This window comes from Leptonychotes weddellii, chromosome 15, assembly GCF_054177405.1.
Source record: "Leptonychotes weddellii isolate Sample4059 chromosome 15, ASM5417740v2, whole genome shotgun sequence".
NCBI classification, from domain to species: Eukaryota; Metazoa; Chordata; class Mammalia; order Carnivora; family Phocidae; genus Leptonychotes; species Leptonychotes weddellii.
This window is the reverse complement of record NC_138383.1, coordinates 27,292,748-27,318,343: the sequence shown is the minus strand read 5'-3', so window position 1 is coordinate 27,318,343 and position 25,596 is coordinate 27,292,748. Positions and strand designations below refer to the sequence as shown.

Below are 25,596 nucleotides of genomic sequence, written 5' to 3'. Positions count from 1 at the left end.
CCCCCCCCCCCCCGCCCCCTGGCCCACGGAGCTGTGCCAGTAATCTCCGCACCAGGAAGGTCACCACTCTGACGCCACCTGTCCCCCCCCGCCCTCCCGTTCCTTGGAGAGCACATGTAAAGGCTTCTCCTTTATCTTCACCAACCGTAAGAACAGATGCTAAGCTTCACTAGGACCCAATGCATTCCTCGTCTGCAGATCAAGGACCTCAAGAGCTGAATCCCTTTCCCCACCATGTCTCATTTGCCCTCTGCCCCGGGGACTAGACCGTGTAGACAGGACTGCCATGAGGACCTGTTCCCTTGACAGGCTGGATGTGAGCTGGCAAAGGACCCAAGGCGTCGAGGGCCTGGACAGGCCTTGCCGGTGGGCTTTAAGAAAGAAGAAAAGACCTGCTCTGTTCAAGAACCACGTGAGGAAGACAAGAACAAAGGCAGAATTGTCAGACTGCTTCCGATCCTGGTTCTGTTCTCATTTACTAGAGCCAGACGTGCTAGCAACAGAGACCTCAGTGAGGAAGGCTAGAGCTGAGGGTGGCGACCCAGTGCTGGACTGGGGGAGCAGGGAGTGTGAGGGGGGGTGGTGGTGGCTGATGGCGAGAACATGGATCCAAGCCCCTTGGCAACATTGAAAATATGGAGCCCCCTCTCCTCCTGGTCCCCCACGCTATCCTTCAGACAGCCATGCTGTGCCGGGCTGTCGGAGACCCTGTAATATCAACTCAACAATGCATGTTCTAGAGCTACAGCTACCAGGACATCTACTACAGTGCATGCATTTAGTTCAGTCCCACAGAGACATACACTCTAAGAACAGGCAGGGGAGGTGTGAAATGTTTTACTGGACAACAGGTGTTTTGGAGTTGTAACTAATAAAAAAAAATCGAAAACGAAAGTGTACAAAAAAAGACATTTCTCGAGAGTTGGATATGAGTTTGTTTCTTGAACTGTTTCATCTGAACAAGCAAAAACATGCAAACCAGCTGGTACTAACAGGAAGCTGGACACTGAGAGAGGATTAATAGGTGTGGACAAACCTTCCCGCTGAGCGTGCTCAGAAGAGTGTTTGAGAGGAGGTGTGCAGATCCTAGTGTAAGAGAGGCGGGAAAGTATGCCTCAGAGACACGCTCTCACCGCAGCCCCAACCAAGCAAGAGAAAAGACAACAGAAACATGACTCTCGCACTCACCACCACCGTCAGGAGCTCATGTTACTAGACTGGAATAAAGCTGGCAAGTATAAAGTACAGTAAGGGGTCCTGGCTGGGGCCGGAGATGGGCTGGGGGGTGGCGGGTGGGCAGGGGGCTCAGAAGCTCTTCGACTGATACACAGACCCACCCCGTAATGTCCCCCAGAAATAAAAGAGCCTGAAATCCGAACCACTTCCCTCACCTGTGTGTGTGTGTGCGCGGGGGGGTCGTTGACCAAACTGGATTTAGGTTTGGGTGGGACATGATGAGGCCATCAGAACTGAATGAATACGATCAAAATAAACAAACAAACTCTCGACTGAGCACAAGAAAAGATGACATTTCAGACTACCGGGTGAAGGTAAAAGAAAAGTGACCACTGATAGTGAAGTTATCTAGGAGTCGCAGGGACCTCCCCTGGCGGGGGGTCACCTGAGCCCTGCTCACCTCAGGTCCTGCGTGAATTAGGAAAAGGCGGGCAGGCTGGCCCCGAGGAGTTTTTGAGGTGGGTGCAGAGCTCAAGGCCCCCCTGGACCTCCTACCCTGACACCATAGCCCTGACAGATACAAGTTGCCAACCTGAGCAAAATCCAAGCTGCTTCTCCACCGCCCCACCCTGCCCACCCCACGGCCCTCAGCAGGTGCTTCTACCTCAGGAAGCTCCCCCGGTACATCATAATATGGAAGGAAGAAAAACCAAAGTGGTGGAGCTAGACAAAAATGAAAGGCAAAATAGGGCCCTCCATAGGACGCCTGATCCCTAGACCAAGCCTGACAGCCAGGCCCTGGGGAGTGGAGGCCACGTTCCCTACTGTTTGGAGTCCCCTGCCAGGGTCGGTAGAGTACCAAGCTCAAGGTCAGTACTCCACCACGGGCTCCCTATACCAGCTTCTTCCTAGAAGACGATGCGCCTGGACTTGTGATGCCCTCCAACAGCTGAGGCTGCTTGCTTGGGGGGGCGGGCGGAAGAAGCACCCCCGCCCCCCGCAAGGAGCTGGCACTGGGGGGCGGGGAGGGTTGCAGGAGCAGGGGAAGGGAGAACCGGGCAGTCAGCCTTCAGTGATCACCTGCTGGCCTAGGCTGATGCACAAATACAAACAAGCGTGTGCCGTCCCTCTCACATATTCGCCAAAATGCCACCAAGGGGCCACTACAACAGGTAAATAATTGGCCATCTCACCAGGCTCGGAGTCCAGATTATTTTCTAGGGGGAGGGAGGGGACAGTCCTTACAGGCCAAAATGCACTAAAAGAAGACAGGCAGAGATCTTCCTTCCCCAACCTTGTAACCCTGCTCCAGGTCCAAAGTGGGGGGTGGGGGGTTGGGGGTGAGGGGCTGAGCTACCCTGTCTACACAGAGGCAGGTGTCTTCCAGCCCAGGCGGTGTTCTGACTTTGGCAGGCACAGTCTAGTCGTCGCCCTGGGGCTCACCACAAGCCCCTGACCCCCAGGCAGCACTGTGGGGTGCCCTGTAGCTTCCTGGCCGAGCCTGCACCCCTGGGGCCAGGCACCTCGGAGTTGAGGATTTACTCTTTGCACTAACCTAGGCTGGTGTGGGGCAGGTGGTCTGGGAGCACGCTCCTGAATAGAATTCACTAACAGTGCAGCAATGAGCATGGCTGACCTCGAATGGCCCCTGGGAGACTTAGCTCCCGATGGAAATGGCTACAAATAAAACACCACTGATCCTGGAAAAAAAAGTGTGGTTGGAGATGGCTCTGGAGTTTGGGGTTAGGAGCTGGAGGGAGGGGGTGGGTGGGACTCCCGCCTGGCTCTGGGGGTCCGTGAGAGGGTGGGGGTGGCGGGGGGGGCACAGGCCATGGGAAGACTGCTCTCAGACTCGCAAAGAACCCCATGCTGCCCTTTAAACTTGCCATGAAGTCAAGGAGAATGGGGGTGGGGAGAGAGGCAGGGTTAATTTCGGGTTAAAGTTTAGTTTCATAATCCAAGTTATAATAAGAAAGAAACTGAACGGAGAAAACAACCAACAACACTCAAAAATCTCAAGTTTTCTTTTTGTCGTCCCCCCCACCAGGCACAGGTAGGACAGAGGCTCGTTTGTAATGATACCAAAAAGCACTCAAGTTAAAAAACCAAACAGAACAGGGAGACACCAGGCAGGTGCGCCCGCCCCCAGGGCAGGGGCACCAAGGGACACGGGCCTGAGGGCAGGTGGGGGCCGCTGGAGGCTGAGCACGGGCGCCCAGCTCTCTGGCTAACTGGCCCTCAACAGCCCCCAGACAATTCCCGGCCCCTCCAAACAAATCCCCAGTGGGTGATTCCGGGGAGTGGATCCTTTGTAGCTCGAGGCAGTGCCAGTTTGCATGGAACGGATTTTTACTGATGTTCCTAAAGGGACTCACTGTGCCAGTCTCTTATCACTGAGGGTTTGGGTTTTTGGCATTTGCCCTCTGGGCTTTTAATGCCCCATTTCCTGGTACCCCACCAGCACCTCCCTCCCCCTGCCCTCCTCAGAGGCCTGTCAAACTAACTCGTTCCCGGGGTGCTCCCGTGCCCTGTCCACGGGGTACAGGGGAGAGAGCCGCAAACCGTGGCTACTGAGTCTAGGAGGAGCAAGGGCCCCTCAGCGGCTGGGGCGTGGAGGCCAGGAGGCCTCCCTGGGAGCTGGGCACAAAGCAGAAACCCTGCTTGCTTAGGAAGGCGGGGAGCATCTGGGGGAGAGAGACAGAAGGCCGCTCTGGGGCCTGCATCCTGGACATACCCAGCTCTAGCCTGACCCCACAGTGCTGCTGGGGAAAATGTTCCCACCTCAGCTGAGGGGCTCTAGACCTCCTAAGAGGCTGGGTTTGGAGACCAAAGGACCAGGGCAGTTTTGTAGGAGAGAAAAACCCCAGTTCCCTCGGCAGGTGGAGTCCAGGAGCTCTCTGGTCTCTGCTCTGAGGATGCAATAGGGGCTTCAGGAAATCACTCCATTTCAATCCCAGGACCGGGGTTTGAGCTGAATCAGCAAGGCCACCCACCAGGTGCAGCAGGGGCCTGGAGGCCAGGAGCTTCCCTCTCACTACCTGGAACTTCTCTGGCTAGGTCAGAGGCCCAAGGAAGGGAGCCTCGTGAAAGAGGAAAAGCCGAGGAGGGAAATGCGGCAGGTGCCCTGAGGCCGGCTGTCAGGTGAGGGGGCCATCTGGACTCAAAAAGAAGGTCACTGCTCTTTTTCCGAGGAGAGAGTAAGAGTCTACCTTTGGTCTGCAGTCCTGCGACTGGCCCCCACTGGGGGCTGCCCGGGGGCGCAGGGCCTCGCCCACGCCCACCCCCTGTCCCCACCCTCTGGGCTGTGGCGACAATAGTGGACAGACGCAGCCACACAGGTCCAACAGGGCCTCTACCTTCCCCGCACACTGGGGCATGCCTGGGAGCGCCTGTCCCGCACACCTCCCTACCTGAGCCTCTCGCCGCTGCCACCGCCGCTGCTGCCACTGGTCCGTAAGCCGCTGCCGGGAAGCCTGGCGGGGAGAGAGGAGCTGGAGTGAGGGCCGGACCCTGGCGGGGCCCCCAGCACAGCCCGGGCTCACAGGCCACGCTCCACCCCGCCTCCAGGGCATGGGAGCGAGAAGGGAGCTCCGCGGGGCGGCCTTTAGGAGGGACCCAGGTCAGTGGCCCTCAGGCTTCTGGAAGGCATAGCACCTTCAGCTGTGTTTGATTCCTACACGTGTCACCCCAGAAACTAGTCCGAGAAGGCACACCGAAATAATCTCAGAGGAGGAGGAGGATCTTCTCTTGGGAGCAGGGCGGGGTCCCTGCTGTCCTTGCCATGACCGAGGGGGTCCCCCAGGGTGTGTCCAGGGCAGCGCCAAGCATGGCCCAGTGACCCCCGGAGCAGGTGGCCCCGAGCCTCTGGGCAGCACAGGCACCTGGGCCAGGAGTTGGCTGAACTCCAGCTGCTCTCCTAAGGCTCTGCTGGTCCGGACTCTGGAAAGCCTAGCGCTAGCAGCATCCCAGCCCCAGGCTGGAGGACGAGGTGTGCCGGGAGGCCTGGCTGACCTCCTGCGTACACATGAAGGCAGCTAGGGGAGGGAGCGGGCAGCCGTAGGGACCGATGTGGGGTGAGCCCTGTGGCTGTCTCTCTGTTTCAACCTCCCGAGGCACATCATGGGGATTTCGATCTGGCTCTTCTATCTGAGCTCCACATGCTCCTGATCAAGTCGGCAGTGAAGGGTCTCCTAGGGATCTCCATCAGTGCTTGTCCATCTAATAACACCCCGGGCAGCAAGGCTGTCCCAGGAATGGGACTGAAGGTCAGAAGGGACAAAGTGACCCAGTGTGGCTGCAGAATGTCCAGGGGAAGGAAGAGGTGGGCGAGTCCCCTCCCCTGGGCTTCTCTTGGCCACTAGCATAATGCACACACAGTCACACTCACACACGGAACAATCACCATCTGCCATCCAAGCAGACTTCTCGAGGCCTGATTTCAAGACCCATTTCCAAAGGCTGTGGTTTTAAACGATGCGCCAGAAGCCAGCAGCAAATAACGGGCAGCCAGACAGCTGCTCAGCTGTAGCCACTGGGCCTTCCAACTAGGGACCTGCTAGAGGACCAAGTGGGGGACACATGCACCGCGGTGTGGGGGCAGGGAGCAGGGGGAGGAAAGAAAGGAAAGAGAGCCATCCCCCAAACACAGCGAACTAGAAGCCCACTAAACTCTAAGACTATTGTCCTAGCTACACGAAACTACTGGGGAGGAAAAGAAGTTCAAAAAGGAACAAGCTACTCTAAAAAGGTCAGGCTAAGCTACTTAAAATGTCAATGAAAAAAGACATACTTGCATTTAAATATGGTAATAGGGCTGTTGAAGGGGGAAAAAGAAAGATCCAGGTGAAATGCGGGTACAAGGTCATCCCTGGCTGCTGGAATGGGTCTCCCAGCTCCCGTGAAGACCCCCCACGTGCCAGGAGACCGCTCCCTCCCCCGAGGAGGCTGCCAGGGACCCATGCCACCTGAGACCCATGAAGGCACTCTCCCACCAAGTCCTTTCCCCCTCTCTTCCAAGCAGGATCTAGGTTTCTGGAAATGTGGGTGGTGGCAGAAAGTGCTGAAGAAAGTAAGGAAGAAGTCAAGTCATTTCTCCCTGTCCCAACCTCCGCACACCAGGCCCCCCCCGCTGCAGGCACACGCAGCAGAGCTCAGGGGACCCTGAAGGAGAAGGAAGCAGACGGGGAGAGAAGGAAGGTCAAGTTATTCTTTTGCACTCCTCACCCGTACTCGAAACGGGTTTCCTCTTCCTCGGAAGCATGAAAAGGTGCGGCGGGGGGGGGGAAGGGAAGGGGGGCAGAACCAGGGGGAGGCGCGTTTCGTCAATAAAAAGACATTTAACAAAAGGTCTATTTTCTGGAGTCAAGTGCATTTTTGACCAAAAAAAAAAAAAGTCCTAGAGAAAGAGGAAGAAAAAAAAAACTTATCCAAGAAAGGAAATCCATTATCCTTAATCTCAGATAAAGGTTTCTGCTGGAGACTGAGCATCAGACACCGCTAAGGGCTGGAATTTCATCTCAACCATCAAGCAGGGTTGAGCGGACTGACAGGTCTGAGAAGAGGCCGGGGGAGGAGAGCTCAGTCTGCCCCCCACCCCAGAGCGGGGAGCCCACAGCCCTCGCAGTGACTCCATCTGAAACACCAGGACCACAGCCCCATGGCCCAGCCCAGCCTCTGTGGGAATCTGTCCCGGACCACTTCCCCAGTTCCCTGCCATCCCCCTCCTGTCCTCTTAGGCCGTTCAGCTGCACTGGTCACCCCACATACATTCTTCAGATGACCTGGCGGATAAACCCGACACTATTACCAGGGGACCCCCATGGGCTAACACAGATCCAAGAAAGGGGGGTGTATGCATGCATGTGTGTGTGGTGGGGTGAGGCTGCCCCAGCCAGGGGCTGTCAGAGGCCAAAGAAGCATAGTGACCCTGGCCTAAAGCTGTCCTGATGGAGAACAGCCTGTCTCTAGGACAGCAGGAGACACCCGAGGACCAAGAGGCCCCAGCCCAGGGACCGTGGTGGAGATGAGCCCTCCTGGGCTGGACCTGGACCTGGACCTGGAAGAGCTGGGGGTGCAGGGAGAAGAAGCCTTCCAGACTTGCCTCGTGGTCCTGTTTTCAGCATATCTCCCCAGGCCCCGAGGAGCCAGGGGTCATCTATGGCAGCCTCGCTGTCCGGGAAACCTCTCATTTTATTTTTGGAGGGAGAGGGGGTCTGGGCTGCCGAGGAGAGAACTGCCCTGGTTGGGGGTACTCAGGAGAAGACCTTGGGGGGATTAGGCAGAAGGTCTGACAGGGCTCAGGCTTCTTGCTGGGGCTGAGGCCCAAGCAGAGATACATGGCAGAGCCCCTGGCCCCTGAGTGCCCATGGCTGCCTAGCACCCCACTCACTGCCCAGAATAGGTGACCATTTCTTCTCTGCTGCTGGGAATGTGGGCAGAGGCTCTTATGAGACAGGTGAGCACAAATCTTGGGTTCAAATCCTGGCTCAGCCATTTACTAGCTGTGTGACTTTGGGGACGTTGCTTAACCTTTCTGTGCCTTGATGTCCCCATCTGTAAAGGAGGTGATGATATTAGTGCAGGATTAATATACACAAAATGCTCAGATGAGTTCCTGCCAGGGAGTAAGCTTAAATGAATGTTAGGTGTCATCTTGATGAGGCCTGTCCAGCCATCAGCTCTGCCTTTAAGACACGACTCTCCTGCTTTCCTCATGAGGGGTCACAAGGTCAGATAATCATAAGCACACAGGAGGCTAGAATTTTTTACCCATTAACAGTGGCCTGTAATCCTTCATATCGTCCCAGCCTCCTAACGTCATTTTAGTGGAGCTAAAGTTCCCTAGCTCAGGATTTGAGTATGTATTCCGTTCAGCTCTAACAATGACTGGGCCAAGCCGGCTGGCATGACCCTCCTGCTAATACTTCCCGTTTCTTAGTAGTAAATCAGGCAGCAAAGAGAAAAATGTTTTGCTGATAAAATCTCAGGGCCTGGGGGCTTAGGTCGCCCACCTGGGAACTTGGGTGTTAGGAATGAGGTCTGCTCCTCCTGTTCGAGAACGCTGCATGCTAAAAGAGGGTGCCTGAGAACAAGAGAATAATGCTGATGCTAGAATTCCAAGCATGAGCAGGTGCCATGCCTTATTTAATGGCAGTCAAACCCAAAGACCCAGTCTCGCTAGTCTGAAGCTCCCCTGCCCCTCAGATGGGAGAACAGAAGGATCACCGTGCTCAAAGCCCAGCCTCCATCCCGTTGCCCAGGCCTTGCTGTGTAACTTGGGCATGACGCTTCACTTCTCTGGGCCCTGAGTAACCAGCTCGTTGTCTGCTGTAAGGACGTGAGGCCAGAGGACCTCTATGGTCCCTTCACCTCTGACCCTGTATGAACTGGTCTTCCTGACATAAAAGGATGACAAACCCAAGTCTCTGTCCCCGGAAAGCAGTGCCTCTGGGGTTGGTACGACCACACGTCTGGGTTCGTAACTCATCTAAGTAAAAGCTGTCACCATCCCACTGACCGTGAATGAGATGCCTTTCTGGACTTCTCCGAGCTGTAAGAAACTTGATGGCAAATTAGAAGTCAATGGCACTTTTGATTTTTTTGAGAATCCTAGGACACCACACTTTCTGCTGACTGCTTCCGTGGCACGCACCGGTTTCTGCCACCCCGGAGCAGTTATTTTGATGTGCACATCTTCTCTTGCTGGGTGACAAATTCTTCTGGGCAGGGAACGAGCCCCATGTCCCATTTAAGGCCTAGTGCAGAGTCTGCCCCAAAGAATATTCTCGTGGAGCATCAGCTGCTGCTGGTCAGGATGTCTTGAGGTGGTTCCTGAGAGCCAGAGCTGGGAGTCACCTGCACACGTAGCTGCCTCTCCTCAGGCGACCCTCCAACCTCGGGGGGTGGGGGGGGGGGGGAGGTTACACAAACTCAAATGCCTACAGAAGTGTAATGAACCAGCGGAGGGGGCCGGGCGATAGCCCCTAAGAGCACCCTGCTCGGTCTCCCATGCTGATCCCCACCCCTGTCGCTCCCTGGACCACCCGGGGAAGCTTGACAAAGCCTGAGGCCTGGGTCCTACCCTGCAGAGAATCTGATTTAGCTGGTTGGGGCTGCAGCCCGGACAGTGGGACCTTTAACTGCTTCCCGGGTGATCCCAATGTACAGCCAAAGGCAAGAACCTTTGGTTGAAAGACTCTCAAAAACTGTAAAAAGTTCAAAGGCGCTGCACATCTGCACAAGTCCACCACTCTGCTTCCTTGTGGGAAGGAAGGCCCTGCCGACGATCCGGCAGTGACTCTCCTTCTTGGGACCATGTCTCACGAGACCCACGGCAGGGCCTCCATTCAGAGCAGTGGGTCTCTAGCCTGGCGGGGGCGGGGGGCGGCTTTCACAACACACTAAGAATCGGGGGGGTCCGCATCTCTAGCTTTTAAAGGCCTTCCAGGGGTGCCTGGGTGGCTCAGTCGTTAAGCGTCTGCCTTCAGCTCAGGTCATGATCCCAGGGTCCTGGGATCGAGCCCCGCATAGGGCTCCCTGCTCGGCGGGAGGCCTGCTTCTCCCTCTCCCACTCCCCCTGCTTGTGTTCCCTCTCTCGCTGTGTCTCTCTCTGTCAAATAAATAAATAAAATCTAAAAAAATAAAAAAATAAAGAAATAAAGACCTTCCAGATGCTTCTGATGCACCGTGGAGGCAGAGAATCTCTGACTTAGAGGAAGCCTTAGCTTGTAGTCAACACCGAACGGTGCCTCCGTCCTATCGGCTGTGGGGCGTCAGGTTAGGCAGCTCTTTCTCTGCATCCCCTTCCCTGCCCAGCTTGAAAAGATGCTAGCCTGGAAATGGGCTGCAGGGAGACAGTCCTGGCAGTCACTACTTATTTCTTGATCTTGGAGGAGTTCGTGGGCTTCTGTGCCTCTCGCAGGAAGAGCAGATGAGACAATTCAGAGCTTCCTGATGGCTCCAACAGGCTGCGACTTTGAGGGGAATCTTTATAAAACACTCTCTTGTAATATGCCTTCCCATCCCGAAGGGTCCATTATGAAAGCAATTTCTCCTCTGTTGTGTTTGCTCAAAGCACTCTCCACCCCTTTCCCCAGCACATCCTGCATCTCCCCCACCAGGATTTTCTTTAGATGGTTCCAACATTCTTGGCTAAATCCAACATTGCTTCACTGAATCCACACACTCAAAAAGAAGCAACCCAAAGAAGAAATGGTCTCCCAGAATGTAGGAAATACGCCCTGAAAGAGTTTAGAAAACGCTCCCATCTGTCATCTGACTGGCCCAGGGCCCTGCCTACCTCCTGGGCAGGCCTGCCTGGTGTAGCTTTGTCCAGAGAGACAGAGCGGCGGATGCCCGGGGGTGCGGGGCAGGGGGACGGGTGGGGGGCGGGGAGGGTGGATGGTGCATTTTTGGAGGAGGACCTAGGGGATCCAGATCAGAAGAGAGGGCCTGAAGAGATGGGACAATGGATAACCAAAGGGGCACATGTTCATGATCGAACTGTAAAATTCTGCTCTGAAGAAAGCTGATATGTGTCCATTGGAAAAAAAGAAAAAAACAAAACCCAAGTTCCTGCCATTCAACCTAGGAATCTGATTTCCACACACCTTTTTAGGAGCAAGCCTGACATTCCCTAAGGATACCAATAGTGCCATTCTCATGGGCACCCCCACCCCCACCCCCAGGAGAGGGCTGGGGCTCCTACTGGGGCAGAGGTGCTGGAGACAAGTGTGGGGTGGAAGGCAGAGGGGCCAATGAGAACAGGCCAGGCCTGCCTGTCTGGGCATAGGCAGGGGAAGGGTGTGCAGCTCACGACTGGTCCTGGGTCCTCCCAGTTGCCTAAAGGAAGTGAGAGGCTCTGGGGTCAAGAGCCCCAAGGGTGTTGGCACCTAGAGCAGAGGGATAGCACAAAACTCGTCCCAAATAACTTTTAATGCAATTGCTGTTTAGCTTAATTTTCTCTCCAGATGTTGCAATGGGGATAAAGGGAAGGTACACTGCACATCAAAGCTTTGAGAGGTTTTACAGTCGGGTTGTCAGAGAGCTTCTTTTTGGATGAAAGGGTTTGTGGAAGCATGAAAACCCAAGTCAGGGAGCATCCTTGGGCAACGACAAGAAAATTCCCAGGAGAGGCAAGCACAGACCCAGGGTGCCCGGCCAGCAGTGAAAGCTGTCTGTCTGCCTGCAGATTCCTTCCAAATCAGAGGGGCTCAGGGAGCACAACAGAGTGCCTGCCATCACCATGCCCCCGAGCACCAGCAGGGGGGCGACTGCCCCCCACCCCGTGAAGCTTTGTGGCTTCCCATCTTCCTGGTGCCGGATAATGCAACTCAGGAATGGGCCTTGGCCTCAACACAGGCGTGGCTCCCAGCTCAGAGCGTGGGGTCGAGGGCTGCAGGAGGAGAACTGAGAACACACTTTGGGCACTGCTTGCTTGGGTGCTGGGGTTCCTCTGGGAGAAAGGGAGCCGAGAGCTCCACCTGGGGGCTCTGGCCAGCATCCTCCTCCCTGGGCCTTCCACCCCCACAGGTAGAGAGCTGGGGCCGCAGCACCTCTCTGACCCAGAACTTCTGCAGGGAAGCTATGTTCAAGCCTTCCCCATCTCCAGACCCTTTCTCAGACCCTTACCCTTTCCATAAATATTTACTGAGCACCTACTACATGCCAGGCACTGTTCTAAGCACAGTGGTCAAGAGAGGAAATTGGCCAAAAGAAGCAGGGCCTTGGACTAAAGGGAGCTACGGCTCACTCTGCCAGGGAGAAGGGAGGGCTCTACCACAGACCCATCTAGTTTGTAACCAGGCCCGCGTCTGCTTTAGGGTCTTCTCACAGCCGAGCTCCAGCCCTGGGTGTGGCCACCCCAAATTCTGCTCCAAGAGGGGGCCAGCACCACGACTGTCTGACACAGGACACGTGCTTTGGCCCCCTGCTGGCCCTACAAGGACGCTCTGTTCCACATCACGCTCTCTCTCCAGCAAGACCTCAAGAGCGAGGACGGCCACAGGGAGTTCATTCCCAAACCAGCCCCCGCTGCTCTGGGCCAGCAGTCTGTGGCCCTGGATGGCCCTGGATAACCCAGGGTTACCCGCTTGCCCACAGAACGAACACCCGCCCGTCTCTGAGACCAAAGACCAAGACCTTCAAGTGAAGGCATTCCAGACTGTTGTTTCGAGGGATACATCGGCAACTATTCTGAGAGTTTCTCCTTGCATGAGAGAGAGTCCCTCCCCGCCCCCAAACGCTGCAATCTCTGCTTATGAGATGCTCACCCACCTACCACCAACGGGTGTCCCGACAAATCTGGTCTGACTATTGGTCCTTCTAGAGCTTGCTGTTCACGTGGCTTTTCACACTTCTCCTGGTTCCCCAAATTTCAGATGCTGAGTCAAAATTCTGCTTCCTCCCCACAGGGTCTCATGCTGATCCACTTAAATCGAAATGGCCTCAAGTCTCTTTGGGCCTCTTCACCGTGCCTACCTGGCCCCCCAGCTTCATTCTATATGGGCCTTTGCAATGGTACCGCCCCAGCACGGTTCCCAACGGCACCCCTGGGGCGCCCACCTCTACGGACCCGGGCAGGAAACACTCAAGCCTTGAGCGCCCAAGACTTCTTGCTGAAAGACCCCAGGTGGCCATCCTGGCCCTTTCACTGGCTCCGTGAGTAAACTGACATCTGTGATCTCAACTCCCTCTGCCCCGCCTCTGACGTAAAATGTAGACCCCCCCCCTTTTTGTGTCCCGAGAGAGGCTGTTTCTGGCGTTGAATGGCAGACCACTGCTGTACTGGGCATCACTGGGGTTGGTGGACCGTGGGATGGTCGGGGAGTCTCGGTGGGGAGCCCGGGGTGGCGAGGGAGACGCTCTGGGGGGCACAGGGCAGCTGTTATCTACCAACTGGCACAGACGTATTTGACATTTTTAACAGCACAGCATACCACCTGCATGCCAGACCGAGGGCGAATGGCAGAACCTTCTCTACGCCTGTTTCCTCACCTGTACAGTAAAAGAACACGGCCTAGACAGTAAGAAAACAGTCCTCACACCCCGGAGAGTAACACAGCTGGTGTGTAAAAATTGTCAGCCACTGTGTCTCTTGCCCTGGAAGAATCAGGATAGTTTTGATTCAGATCTAAAAGGTAGAAAGAGGAGGAAGGTTGAAGCCAGGAGGGCATAGATGCTATCGATGGTGGAGCTTTCTGTAAAATGCTACCTGTTTCAACTTGCCCTCGTCCCACTCTCCAACATGGGATGGGCCCTTGGAGGGCCTCTGTTTCGAGTCCCTCGGTCTTACAGAGGAGGGCAAGTTGTGGTGCTTTCCACGGCCAAGGACCCAGAAAGTCCCCTCCAGCCGGGCCCTTCCCAGAGAGGCCCAGGTCACCTCCGTGAGCTGTCCCACAGCTCTGCAAGGAAGACCCCGCTAGGCCCATTTAACAGACGAAGGACTCCAGGGCCAGAGCGGTTCCAGGAAACCGTACGGAGAGTGATTACAGCAAGGGGTAAAATGCCATCTCCCACACTTGTTTGTTGTGACCCAGGACAAGTGATGGAACTTCCGTCCCCAGCTCCTTCTGCTCCTTTGAAAATGTGGGTGACGGCACCACCCGGCAGGGCCACCGTGACATTCAGCGAGAAGGCACTGGGTGCTCAGCGCAGTTATCTGGCACGCGGCAAGCCGTCAGTAAGCGGGATAACAACTTTTATTTCTATTTTTATTATTACTGCCCAAGGTAATAACAGTAGTGGAGCTGAGAACTCCCTTTGGAGGCTTCCTATTCTAAAATCCTATTAATTTGGGGCGCCTGGGTGGCTCAGTCGTTAAGCGTCTGCCTTCGGCTCAGGTCATGGTCCCGGGGTCCTGGGATCGAGCCCCACATCGGGCTCTCTGCTCTGCGGGAAGCCTGCTTCTCCCTCTCCCACTCCCCCTGCTTGTGTTCCCTCTCTCGCTGTGTCTCTCTCTGTCAAATAAATAAATAAAATCTTAAAAAAATAAATAAATAAAATCCTATTAATTTACATGACATTCCACATCCAAAGGGCTTTCCTAGATAACATTTATAATTTCCTTGTAAGTGATAAAGGTAGGTTTTATCTGAAGTGCAAGCGCTAACTTTGGTGGGGTAACGTGCATGAGGGCGGGAGGCAGGGGGCTCACAGGGGCTCAGGGAGGGACACGGCCCCGTGATGTCGTGCCCACAGGTGTGGACGTGGCTCCCGGAGCTCTGGTGCTCATGTTGGCAGCTGGACTGGCTGCCCTCTTGCTCCTCACAGCTCCTCTAGGAAGGCCCCGGCTAGACGAGCCTCTCTGGGTCCTTCCATCTCAGTGGAGTCTGCTCTCTTCTCTGCCTCCAACAAATGCCCTATAAAGGCAACAGCACGTCCCTCTGGTTCAGCACCATGTCCCCAGATCGAGGGCAGGGCCTGTGACAGGGCAGGTGTTTTAGTAACTTTACGCTAAATGCGTAAAGGATGGAGAGGTGGAGGAGGGTGGGTGGGTGGGTGCAAGGGGGTGGGGGGAAGAAGGTGCCTCTTCCTGCTCCTAGCCTTACCCGAATCCTAGCTTGCTCAAGGCTGGTACCAGAGACCAGATGAAGAAAGCCTGGAGAGATCCTAAACACGGACCGCTAAGACAGCTGCGGCACTGGCCCTACACCCTCCCCTGAAACGCCAGGAGTGCCCTGGGGCCAGCTGAACACCCACTCAGGCTCAGGGCAGGGCAGCAGGGCATCCATGGGGCATCAGCAGGCTGTGCTCTCCTCTCCCCGACGAGCGAGTGCTTTTGGGCAAGGCTCTCCTTCAAAGAAGCCAGTCCCGGCAGCTAGCATCCAGGGCGCGCGAGGCTGGCTCAGTGGTATCCACAAAGGCCTTGACCGGGAACAGTCTCCTAGGAGAAGTGGGGACAGCATCCCTGGCCCACAAATTCATTCCCTGGCTTCCCCATGACAGTCTGTTCTCCAGTTGTCCTGGCCCAGGTAAAGGCACAGCATCTGCCCGGGGGCAGGGGCAGGGGGTGGGGGGTGTCACAATGAACAGAGGCAGGAATGCAAGGGAGGAAGACATATGGACATATGACGCTTTCGTGCCTTTAACCTGCTGGTCCCTGGATACGGAATATCCTTCCCTCACCAGCTGCCTAATCAAATTCTATTTGCACTTCAAAACCCAGTTCAGGTACCACCCCTTCCTGAGAGCCTTCCAAGCAAAGTCCCAACTCCCTTCCCCATGCTCACTCTGCACATCTGGCCACATGTGGGACGTCCTCCAGGCTCTGACCTCCTCGATTGCTCACCCGCTTGCTCAGCATCCCTATGCCCGCAGAGGATCCAGCCCCGGGGCTGGCCCCGATGACCCTTTCCAGCACATTGCAGAACATGTGCCCATGCCCCCGCCCTCAAAACTGAAGGCGCAGGGAGGAGAGGGAGGAGAGGGAGTGACCCCACTGGTTGGGATCTCTCAGGGGCAGGGGATCCGAGCTGACCTGAACTCTGGGGTGTCTCTGGGCAGGACCCGGCTCCCTCTTTTCAGCCTGGAGAGGAGGAGGGCTTGGGGGCTGCACCTTTGCCTTCTGGTTTGTCCTTGGCTGCTGTGGACAGCATGAACTGCCCATCCCCCAGGCCTGCCACTGCCGCCTGCCTATAATTTCACACTCAATATTTTGTGTTTGTTTTGTGGTGTGAGTGGCTGGCTTTCACGTGCTTTTGCTGATGGAAATGAAACCTGAAGGGCTTGAAGCAAGGTGATTCCGTTTGAGCTGGCAGGCCGAGCAGGACTCTGTGAGCCTGGGGGTACAGGTACCCCGGGAGGTGGGAGCGGAGCAAGGGTGGCAGTGCGGGAGGAAATGGGGTCGGTGGGCGTGGCACTCAGCCCCCAGGAGAAGGAGGGAGGAAGCCAGGCCCGCAGCCTCCCTCATGCTGGCCCTGCCCCTGCCCCTGCCCCTGCCCCTGCCCCAGCCTCAGGGTGTCCCCACCTAGAAGGTGCATTGCCTGGCTCCTCCTCAGACACGACCCTCCCTTTCCCCAAGCACTAGATCATGCCTGATCCCAGTGCCCCTCTTAATGTGAGGAAAGGGAGCAGGGCAAGGATCGATAGCCCCATTTGACAGATGGGGACACAGAGGCCCAGAGGAGGCCTTAACTCTCCCAGCAAGCTGGGGGCAAGCACTGGGTCTCTGGACTTCGCCCTGGGAGAGCACAGTGCTCCGGGCTTTCGCGTGGGGAGCTGAGCGCTCCTTTAGTTACATTTCCCGTTATTTATGCAGAGGAGCTTCAAGAGGCACGGAAAGCTGATCGAAAGTGAAACCCGCAATTCATGTCAATTCAGATCGCTCCAATTCATTTCCGCAAACATTTATTAAGTGCCTATTAGGCCCTGCGCTCTGCTTTCATCTGGGAATAGCATCAGCTCCTGGGTCCCCAAGCAGAGGGAGGGCGCGGTGGGGAGGCCCACGCACGGCCCCCCACGGTGGCCCCCCACGGCCGTCAGCCAGGATTCGGGGCTGGGGCGGCATCTCCCCTCTGGTCTTCTTCTAGAACCGCAGACCGCTTCCCAGACTGAGTTTGCCTTTCACATGCAAACAGAGGATAAGCCCCCAGAACACCTGGGGGGGGGGCGGGAATGGGCTGGCCACAGGAGGAGCTAGCTTGTGATTTAAAATCTGCCCCATCCTATCTGTGAAGTCCCTGCAGACAAGCGTGAGCGCTGCAGGGCTGTGCGCATTGGGGTGCAGGGGGCTGCCTCATCACGAGGGGCCTTCTTTACACGGGAGTGTTTATAGAACCGAAACACCTGCCATGGGCGCCCAGGGCACATGGGCCTGAGGTTCCATGGCTGGGAAGCCAACCACCTCGTCTTAGCAGTTCAAGATCAGAAAAGGTGGGGGGCAGGAAGAATCCTGGGCTCTGGAGTTGTTTCCCGCAGTGGTCCAGGTGACCCATCCAGGCAAGATCCTAGGCCTGTGGGGTGGCAGCCGACAGCGTCTCTGAACAACTTACAAGATGTCATAAGCTGGACCGAACCAACAAGGTTGGGTGTGAGCTGGTTCAGGAAGCAGCCCATTCCCCACGGCCAAGGCCGCTCTCCCCAGTCATCTGGTTTATGGCAAACTCCTTCCCCGAGACCCTGGGCTCTCTGCACCCTGCTTTCCACATTCAAGCCACGGCCTTCAGGACAAGACCGACCACTAAGCCTGTGTGTTTGCTCAGACCAGCTGGACCTGACTGGAGCTGACCTTGCAGCAGCCCCTACCGAGCCTTCTCCTCCAGAGGGGACGGGGTGTCCCTGAGCTCCTGCACCTCTCCTCAGACCACACCCACCTCCCTCTGCGTGAAACAGAATGGCCATCTTCTAGAGTGACCGAAAATCCCCCGGCACCGAAGATCCATCATTAGCCAAATAAGGAAGGCGAAATCTGTGGCGAGTGGGCATGAGTCCCAGATCCAACAACCCTGCAGGCATTGCTAACCAATCACAGCCCCTCTTTCTGCTGAGCGAGGACGTGGCCTCAAAATCGCTCGGAAGCCAGTTCTCCAGGCGGCCAGTAGCCATCAGTCAATATCCACACTCGAGATGAAACCTGTTTTCTATCGCTGGAGAGGTAGAAGCACAAACTGGAACTTCCAGAACCAGAGCCTCAGGGTGTCCCCACCTAGAAGGTGCATTGCCTGGCTGCTCTCTCACGACCCGTCCTAGGAGGGGGGTGGGAGCACTGAGCTATGGGACACCAACCTGGTTGGTCCCCAGTGCAGCTGAAGGACCCCTGCAGGGCCACCGCCAGCCTGAGGCAGGGAGAGGGATGGAGCCAAGAGAGAGTGAGGCAGAGGGGAGGGGAGAGGAGAGGAAGTGAAGGTGCAGGAGGAAGGAAACAGAGGTCCCCCTGTGGTTTCTCCACTGGCCCCCCACCTCTCTGACTCACTTTGGCAATCAAATCACATTACTCCTCTATTTAAAATACCCTAAGGGCTTTCCTCTTGCTTTCGGGATCAAATCCCGATTCCTGAATCTGACTTACAAGCCCACCATGACTCAGCCCTGCTGCCCTCTTTAGCCTTGGCCCCCCACACCCTCACCTCCACCCCAAACCACTCCTGCAAGCTGCCCATACTCTGAAGTCTGCGTAATCCGTGAGACTTGTGCGGCTTCCTCTCTCAGGTTTGTGGCAGATTGCTAAGTATCCTGTATTATTTACTTTTATTATTATCCCGTATATACTCCAGTTTTCTTCCTTAGTACAGAATCCCCTGTTTTTAGCTGGTATGTGGTTACCTGAAATAAAGATATTTCTGAGGATCCCTTGCAGCTAAAACTGGTCATGTGACTAAAGTCTGATCAATGGGATGTAAGCAGAGTGCCACACTTGACTTCTGAGAAGTAGTATTAAAGGGAAGAGATGTGCTCTTCTGGGATGAGTATGTAATGGCTGGAGCTTGGGCAGCCTTCTTAGACTATGAGGTAGAGTCTTATGTTGAAGAAAATAAGAACACGAAGATAAAAGAAACCCAGATCTCTAATACTGTAAAACCAAAACCAAAGGCTTCTTTTACATGAGAGAAACAAATTCTTATTTTGTTTAGGTCATCACTACTCTGTGTTTTCTTACTTTTGTGTGTTCTTTCTTTCTCTGCCTGGGATATATTTCCTTTCCTTCTTTACATAGCTGATTTCATTTGACTTTGCAAGACCCAGCTCTGATGTCACCTTCTCTAAGGGGCTATTCCTGACAGCACCCTAAGCTGGACAAGCAGCCACCACTGTCCCCTCGTAGCAAAGAGCGATCACCTCTTTCTAGCTAAGCACCTGTCTCATGATGGTCAGTGGGTCTGATGAGTGGTTCTCTCTCCCCCAGCTGGACTATGAGCATCTTGAAGGAGGGAGTCTCATTCATGTCCAGAGAGCTGGTACCTAATCAAGTGCCTGATCATGAGTAAATGGGGAGGGATGGAGGAGCAGGGGTGGGGCATGAGGGTGGGAAAGAAGTCCCGGCACTTCTCTGGCTTCACTTGGTGGATCTTATAGCATTTCTTTCACTGATAAGCAGAGCCACCGATAGGCAGCTCCACTGAGGTTGACGAGGAAGAGACAACCACTCTGGAGAGCGGCATAATAAGAACGCAATTTCTAAAACTTCTAGCTGCACAGCATTTACCAATTTACAAGGCACGCTGACACGTGCCCATTATCCTACTTAATTCTAACAACCTACCTAGGCACTCTTATTATTCCCAGGGCTGAAAGGGCTACATCATTCCCTCCAGGTCACATGGTACTACATGGCCAAGTGGGGGACCTGGGAATGAGGTCCTTCTAGCTTCACGTCGGAGCCTCCCCGAACCTGCACCGTTCAGGGGAGTCAGTGAGGCAAACCACGGGCAAACCGCACATCAGCCAGCGTGCATGAGCATGTGCATGAGCTCACGCACACCTGGTGCACAGATGTGAGAGGGGCTCCAGATGTTCCAGTGGCATCTTCCCCGGGGGGGCAAGAGTGATGGCAGACAAGGGGCATGGGGGCGGGCCACGCAGCTGCTGCATGCAGATGCTCTGCCCCTCTGCTCAAGGACAGGACCACCCCGAGCAAGTGCAGGGGACGCGAGGCAGCGGGGAGGGCTGGGGACAGGCAGAAGCCAGGGAGAGTCCGCATGCTTTCACAGACTGCACTAGGCTGTTATGGGGACCAGTTATTTAGTCTAGCATTCACCTCCCCCGGAGCGAGAACAGGACACTGTCAGGCTAAGAGACGGCAGCACACAGCATGTCCGTGGTAAACAATTTATTTTTCTACCTCAGTCGCTTACAGGGGGGAAAAAAATAAAACGTCATTAGGGAGCAGCACAGATGAACTATTTACAGAGATGAAGAAAATTCACAATGGTTAAAACGTGGGTGAGGCGAGCATACTAAGACAAGTTCACCAAAGCAAAGCAATTCATAGCAGAACAAAATAAAGTGGGGGTGGGGGGGTAGCCATACAGAATTGTTCAAAAAAAATAGCACTCATGAAAAAGCCTGCAGGAAAATAACAGGAAACTAACCAATGATTACATCAAGCATCTTTAATGAGATGAGCAAAACCACACTGGTTGGGTCTCAAGGACAGTGACATTCGAACAGATGGATTTGCTCACATCAAATGCATCCAGTGGAAGCACGCGGGTCACTTCTCACAAACTATGAACGTAAACAAGGGGGTGACTCTCGAAGGCGCTGCTGAGCTGTACTTCACGAATGCAAGCCCGTGGGGCTATTTCAAACGGGGGAGTGGAGGGGGTCGGGACCACGGGAAAAGCAAGCCCTTCTCAGAGTGACTGATCATCGGGGGTGCCAGCCCGATCTGGACCGGCCCCGTGTATTCCGTCCCCTGCTACCCTGGCAGGCCCAGAGGCTCTGATCCCAGCAGTGACTGCAAGGCCAGTGTGGACGGGGTGCTGGGGAAAGAGGGGCTGGCGTGGGTCTGTGGCCATGGTAACTGAGATGTAGCAGTGCCCTAGTAAGGACACCAGCCCTTCTCCAAGTCACATGTGCTTATTATTATGGTTAACGGCCACGGAGGGCCTGGCCCCCAAACACAAACATAACCAGATCATGATGGTTTTCCAGATACAGTTTTTCTTCCAGATGACGTTTTTCACATTAGTATGTACAGAACCAGATGACGTTTTTCACATTAGTATGTACAGAACAGGGTGTGTGTGTGTGTGTGTGCGTGTGTGTGTGTGTTCGTTCACTGTTGGTAATGTCCACCACAGGACATGGGTGCTCAAAGTCACACATCCCCAACGCCTGTGGGCCGCCACCAGCACTAAAAGCTCACCCCATGAAATGCCCCAAGAAGCCTATTTGGTCGCTATTTAAAATAATCTGATGTCTGTTTCCTGGATTCCCCTGAGGAGGCTCTACAAAGTTTGTGAGAAGTTTCCCTCTGGCCCCGTTACATTCCAGGTGGGGGTGGGGTGGGGGGGTGGGGCGGGGGGGGGGACGCTCACAGTGTGTACAAGAAGCAAAATGGGAGGGGACTGTAGAAGGAAAAAAAAATTTTTTTTAAACTGAGTGAAGCAATGAGGACATGAGTCTTTTCCAAGAATTAAAAATGAGAAAAAGAACATTCGTTCAAACAGGCAGCTAGGACAGGCTCAGTGGACACTGAGAGCAGCTGGGGTGGCCCCGACCGGGACTGTGTCCTCTCTCTAGTAATGGTAGCAAACCCCAGTGTGTTATGCCTCTCTTAAGAGCTAGTTGATAAAAATTATGTCTTGTGAAATCGGCAAATAGTCTGCAAAGTGAAATAAGAACAGAAATTAACAGATTAAACTGAAATGAGTCCGGAGGGGGGGGAAAGAGAGGAAACAGGGGAGGCCACCAATGAGGATCGTAATTATTTGAGCCCCAGTATTGATCCTGGGGGGGGGTCAGGGTGGGGGTGCACGCGGTGGACACCTGGGCCTGGGAAGAAGGAGCCACTTCCATAGTGGCGGGTCGTCCCTCAATCTTTCTAGAAAAGAACCACTCCTCACTCTAACAATTATCCATAGATGTCGAGCCCTCTTTATCGGAGCATCTCATTTAATCGCATCAAACCCTAAAGGTGGGCGGAGGCAGGAACTGGTTCGCCTCAGCTGTGCGGCCCAGGAGAGGAGGTGGGTATTCACAGAGAGGGCCTGCGCAGGGGAAACGCCGGGCCCTGTGTCCTGACAGGGGACCCCGGGGATGTGGGCTGAGTGAACACCCACAGGATGAAGAACCTTAGCAGCTCTTGGGGGCCTGGGCGTCCTGGTTAGTGCTCACACTGCCCCACTAGGATGGGTCCAGAGAGGGGCTGGGAGGGGTGCGGCGTCCACACACACTGTGAGAGACTGGAGGTGGGACGTGGGTGAAGTGGTACATGGTGAGGACACGGAAAAGAAAGATCACAAAGCAAAACCTCAGGGCAGTCTGGTGGGGACAGCTGTGTGCATGTCACCGGCTCAAAGGACCCCAGGGTGCGGGGGAGAAGTCAACAAGACAGGGAGAGCAGAGGGCAGATTTGGGCCACCCTCTGCTGGGCCGTCCCTCTGCACCCCAACCTCCTCCTCACCAGACCCTCCAAAACACTCCTTATTGGCATGGGGCAAGAGATGGATGTCAGAATGTTCCAAAGCTCCCCTGACTCAGAGACCCTGGCCCGGGCTGGAGGCTCCAGGCAGGGTCAAGTTTGGTTTTTGAAGGGAGCCACCACGTCATGAGCTCTTGACTGGAACACCATGGGGGACTGCTTGGGGACAGCAGACAGAGTGGCAGCCAGGTCCAGCCACCGGGCCACCCCCTTCCCGGCCTGGGGCTACTCCACACACTGACCCTCCCTAATGGCACGTGGCCTCACTCTTGTGGCCACTGACAGCCTCTTTGTGGCCATCGGTGAGGACATACAAGAGACCTCCAAGGTGAGAACTGGAAGGATGGGGAATGGAGAATCTGATGGCTGGGGGAGGAGAGAACAGCCACGTCTCACAGGTCAGGGAGCCCCTGTCCAGACATTTTAACGCCCCATTCCTGCCCTAATCAAATCCAGCTGACTGCATTGAGCTGCAGGAGCTAGTGACCGTGACAAACAGGCCCTGGACATGGTCACTCCTAGCCCACGCCAGGTCCCTCACACCCCTGCTCTGTTCCCAAAGCCTTGGCTAAAGGTGAAGGGCTGGGCATAGCAGGGAGACTATCTCATCCTACCCAGCCTTGGTTGGTCACTCTTGCATCTCTGTCTTGCATACATGTCTGCTGAGGACAGATCCTAAAACACAGATCCCTGAGACAGAGCCCTTAGCATGAATCCATTTTGTCACCCCCCAAATTATTCCATGTTAGGATCCCCCAACTCTCCCTGCCTGGGACTAGTACTGCACCGAGGGGGCAATGGCAACCTGATTGTGAAGGGAGGGAAGCCACACCAGGTGTGCAGAGCGGCATGGTGCTCTCAGCGAGCCAGGACGGGAGCCTATATGTCTTCTTGTACCCTGGTGAGGAAGCCAGGGGAGGGAAGGAGACGAAAGGCTTTCCTAAAACTACCACCAACTTCTGGGCTGAGGCGGATGGGCAAGAAATGAATAGGGACGATGACATGCCAGGCCTCCCTGGGAGGGACAGTATGTATGCATGCATGTATGTGTGTGGACCATGCACCGCCCACCTCTTTATGCTCCAGAATGGTGCCATCCAACAGAACTTTTGTAGAAATGTTCTACAGGCTGTGCTAACAGTAGCCACTAGCCACGTGTGGCTGCGAAGTGAAGCGTGGCTAGTGTGATGGAGAAACTGGAATTTTCATTTTACTTCATTTTCATTTAAATCTAAATTATAGTAGCTATGTGTGGTTAGTGGGATCGTCCTGGACAGACGGACGCTAGAGAGAGGAACGTGGGAGTTAAGAGCCAGACCACCTGGGTCTAAATCGTAGCCCTGCTCCTTGCTGCTAATGAGCCCTGGAACAGGGTTTTCTACCTCTCTAGGCCTCGGGGTCCCCATCTGTACATGGGAAAACCTAATGGAGGGGCAGACTTCTCTGGTCGTAGCGTCCACTGTCCTGCTTCAAGAGCTCCCCTCCCAGTGCAGATGCTGGCCCCAGGGGACACGCTCATGGGGGAGTCTCCCCCACTCACACTCTCCCATCTGGAATGGCTGCTACTGTACCTGCCTTCCCTACCCCTCACCCCCACAATCGGAAGGGTGCACAGACCCCAGGGACTATCCTGCCCAAACCCCCTGTTTACAGAAGACAGAGATGAGGCCCCGAGATATTGGGTGACCTGCTGTGGCCATGGGCAAGAGCCTGGGGCTTCCGTTGATGATGGAGGATCTGTCCCCCACCGGGCATGGCTCTAAGTGCCCCAAACGCTTCCTGGCCTCCTCTGAGTCACCCTTACCCCACCCCAACACTCAGTTGGAGATGTGCAAATGCTGGGTGAGCCCCTCACGCACCTCTCCCTGGCCCTCCTCCCTGGCTTTAGGACAGGATCCTCTAAGGGCCGTGCCTATGCTCCCTGGGCCTCCAAGGCCTCTGGGTCCAGGCAGGATGACCAACCAGGAATGAAACTCTCCTGGAAGCCCAGCTTCCGAGGGAGCCTCCTTCCTCAGCAGAGAACCCAAGAGGACAAAACTCCATTCCTAATGCCTTTTCTAGAAACTCCAGCTGTCCTCTGTACACACACACCCCCAAGCACCCCTGCACCCCGATATATTCTTGTCTATACTCCACGTTTGGGAAAGGCTGGCTCACCCCTTCAGGGGACAAATAAAGCCCCAACAACATTGCTTCCTTCAGCATCCTTCCCCCCACCCCTGTAAGACCATGCCTGCCCTTGCTGCCGCCTCAGGTGGGGGTCCCAGGCCCCCCAGCTACGTGGGAGCTGTGGCAGCCTGGGCACAAAAGCAGGCATTGTTGTGGGCTCTGCCTCAAGTCTCTGACGCCTACACGCAGGGGAGGGTGAATCTACACCCCCCGACCCAGGACAGCAAACCCAAACCCCAACAGCACACCACAGTTACACACAGGAGGGCTTCGAAGCCAGGGCTGCCAGGCAGAGCTGGAGGAGGGGAGGGAGGAAGGCAGGAAGGTAGGTAGGTGGGAGGGAGACGGGGGATGAGGGAAGCAGAGGGTAGGAGTCCAGTCCAGTGAGAGAACCTGTAACAGGCTCCAGACAAAGGAGGGTGGGCAGAGGGAGGGCTCCTGACTCAGCTCTTTCCCTTCCCCCGAAGGCTGCCACTCTCAAATACCCAGTACCGAGGCGGTACTTCGGTTAATCAGACACTGAGCTGCATCCTGCCCCCGGAGTTCAGTGGATTTGAACTTCAGCACCTACAGGTCATTTCCTGAATGCATATGTGTACGAGCTGTGTTCTCTTTAGGGATCCTCCCGCCTCCCCTCCAATGCAGCCCACCTCCCGTGCTTCCAAAGCCCCGGGAGACAAAGACACTCACCTGGGAACTGATAGCCATAGCTAGGAGCAAATCCAGGGTATCCGCGGCCATAGGTTGCCACGAAGTTGGGGTAGCCTTGAACACAGAGAGAAAGATCACAGGGGCGTTAGTACAGCTGCTGCCTCAGCCCTGGGGTGAAATCCCAGGGAGGGCAGAAGTGAGGACAGCCTGGGTTATTTTCCCGCACAAAATGATTCGTCTCCCGTGAGGGTCTTTACCCAGGGCTCGGGTCCCCTCTCTCCTGTGGCTGGGGGCACTGCTGTCAGCCTGCTGGTAATTAACCTATATTTGGGCAGAGAGACCCCCAAAGCCCACGCACTTTCTGGAACCTGCAGAGTAAATGCCACGCGTTAGCACCAAACAGAGGGCCTGTGCCTGGCTCTGACATTTGGAGAGCTTACTCTGAATGTACTTTACCTTAAAGCTATTGACAGTAGGAGATTAAAGTCCTTGTAATGCCTCCTCCCGAGGCAGCAGAC

At 55.3% G+C, this 25,596-nt stretch overlaps 1 protein-coding gene across 6 annotated transcripts in view; it reads right to left on the bottom strand.

Moving 5' to 3' along the window:
• Window positions 1-25,596, bottom strand: part of MSI2 (musashi RNA binding protein 2) — a 387,828-nt gene that overhangs the window by 26,308 nt on the left and 335,924 nt on the right. For 3 of the 6 annotated variants that reach the window (XM_081805262.1, XM_081805261.1, XM_081805263.1), the window contains exons 10-11: window positions 25,118-25,192; window positions 4,587-4,649 (exon numbers count right to left, since the gene is read on the bottom strand). In XM_081805262.1, coding sequence (XP_081661388.1) covers window positions 4,587-4,649; window positions 25,118-25,192 — 138 coding nt within the window. Of the gene's footprint in view, window positions 1-4,586; window positions 4,650-19,924; window positions 21,440-25,117; window positions 25,193-25,596 lie in introns of those variants that run through there. The other 3 variants (XM_081805264.1, XM_081805265.1, XM_081805266.1) reach the window with 2 other exon arrangements.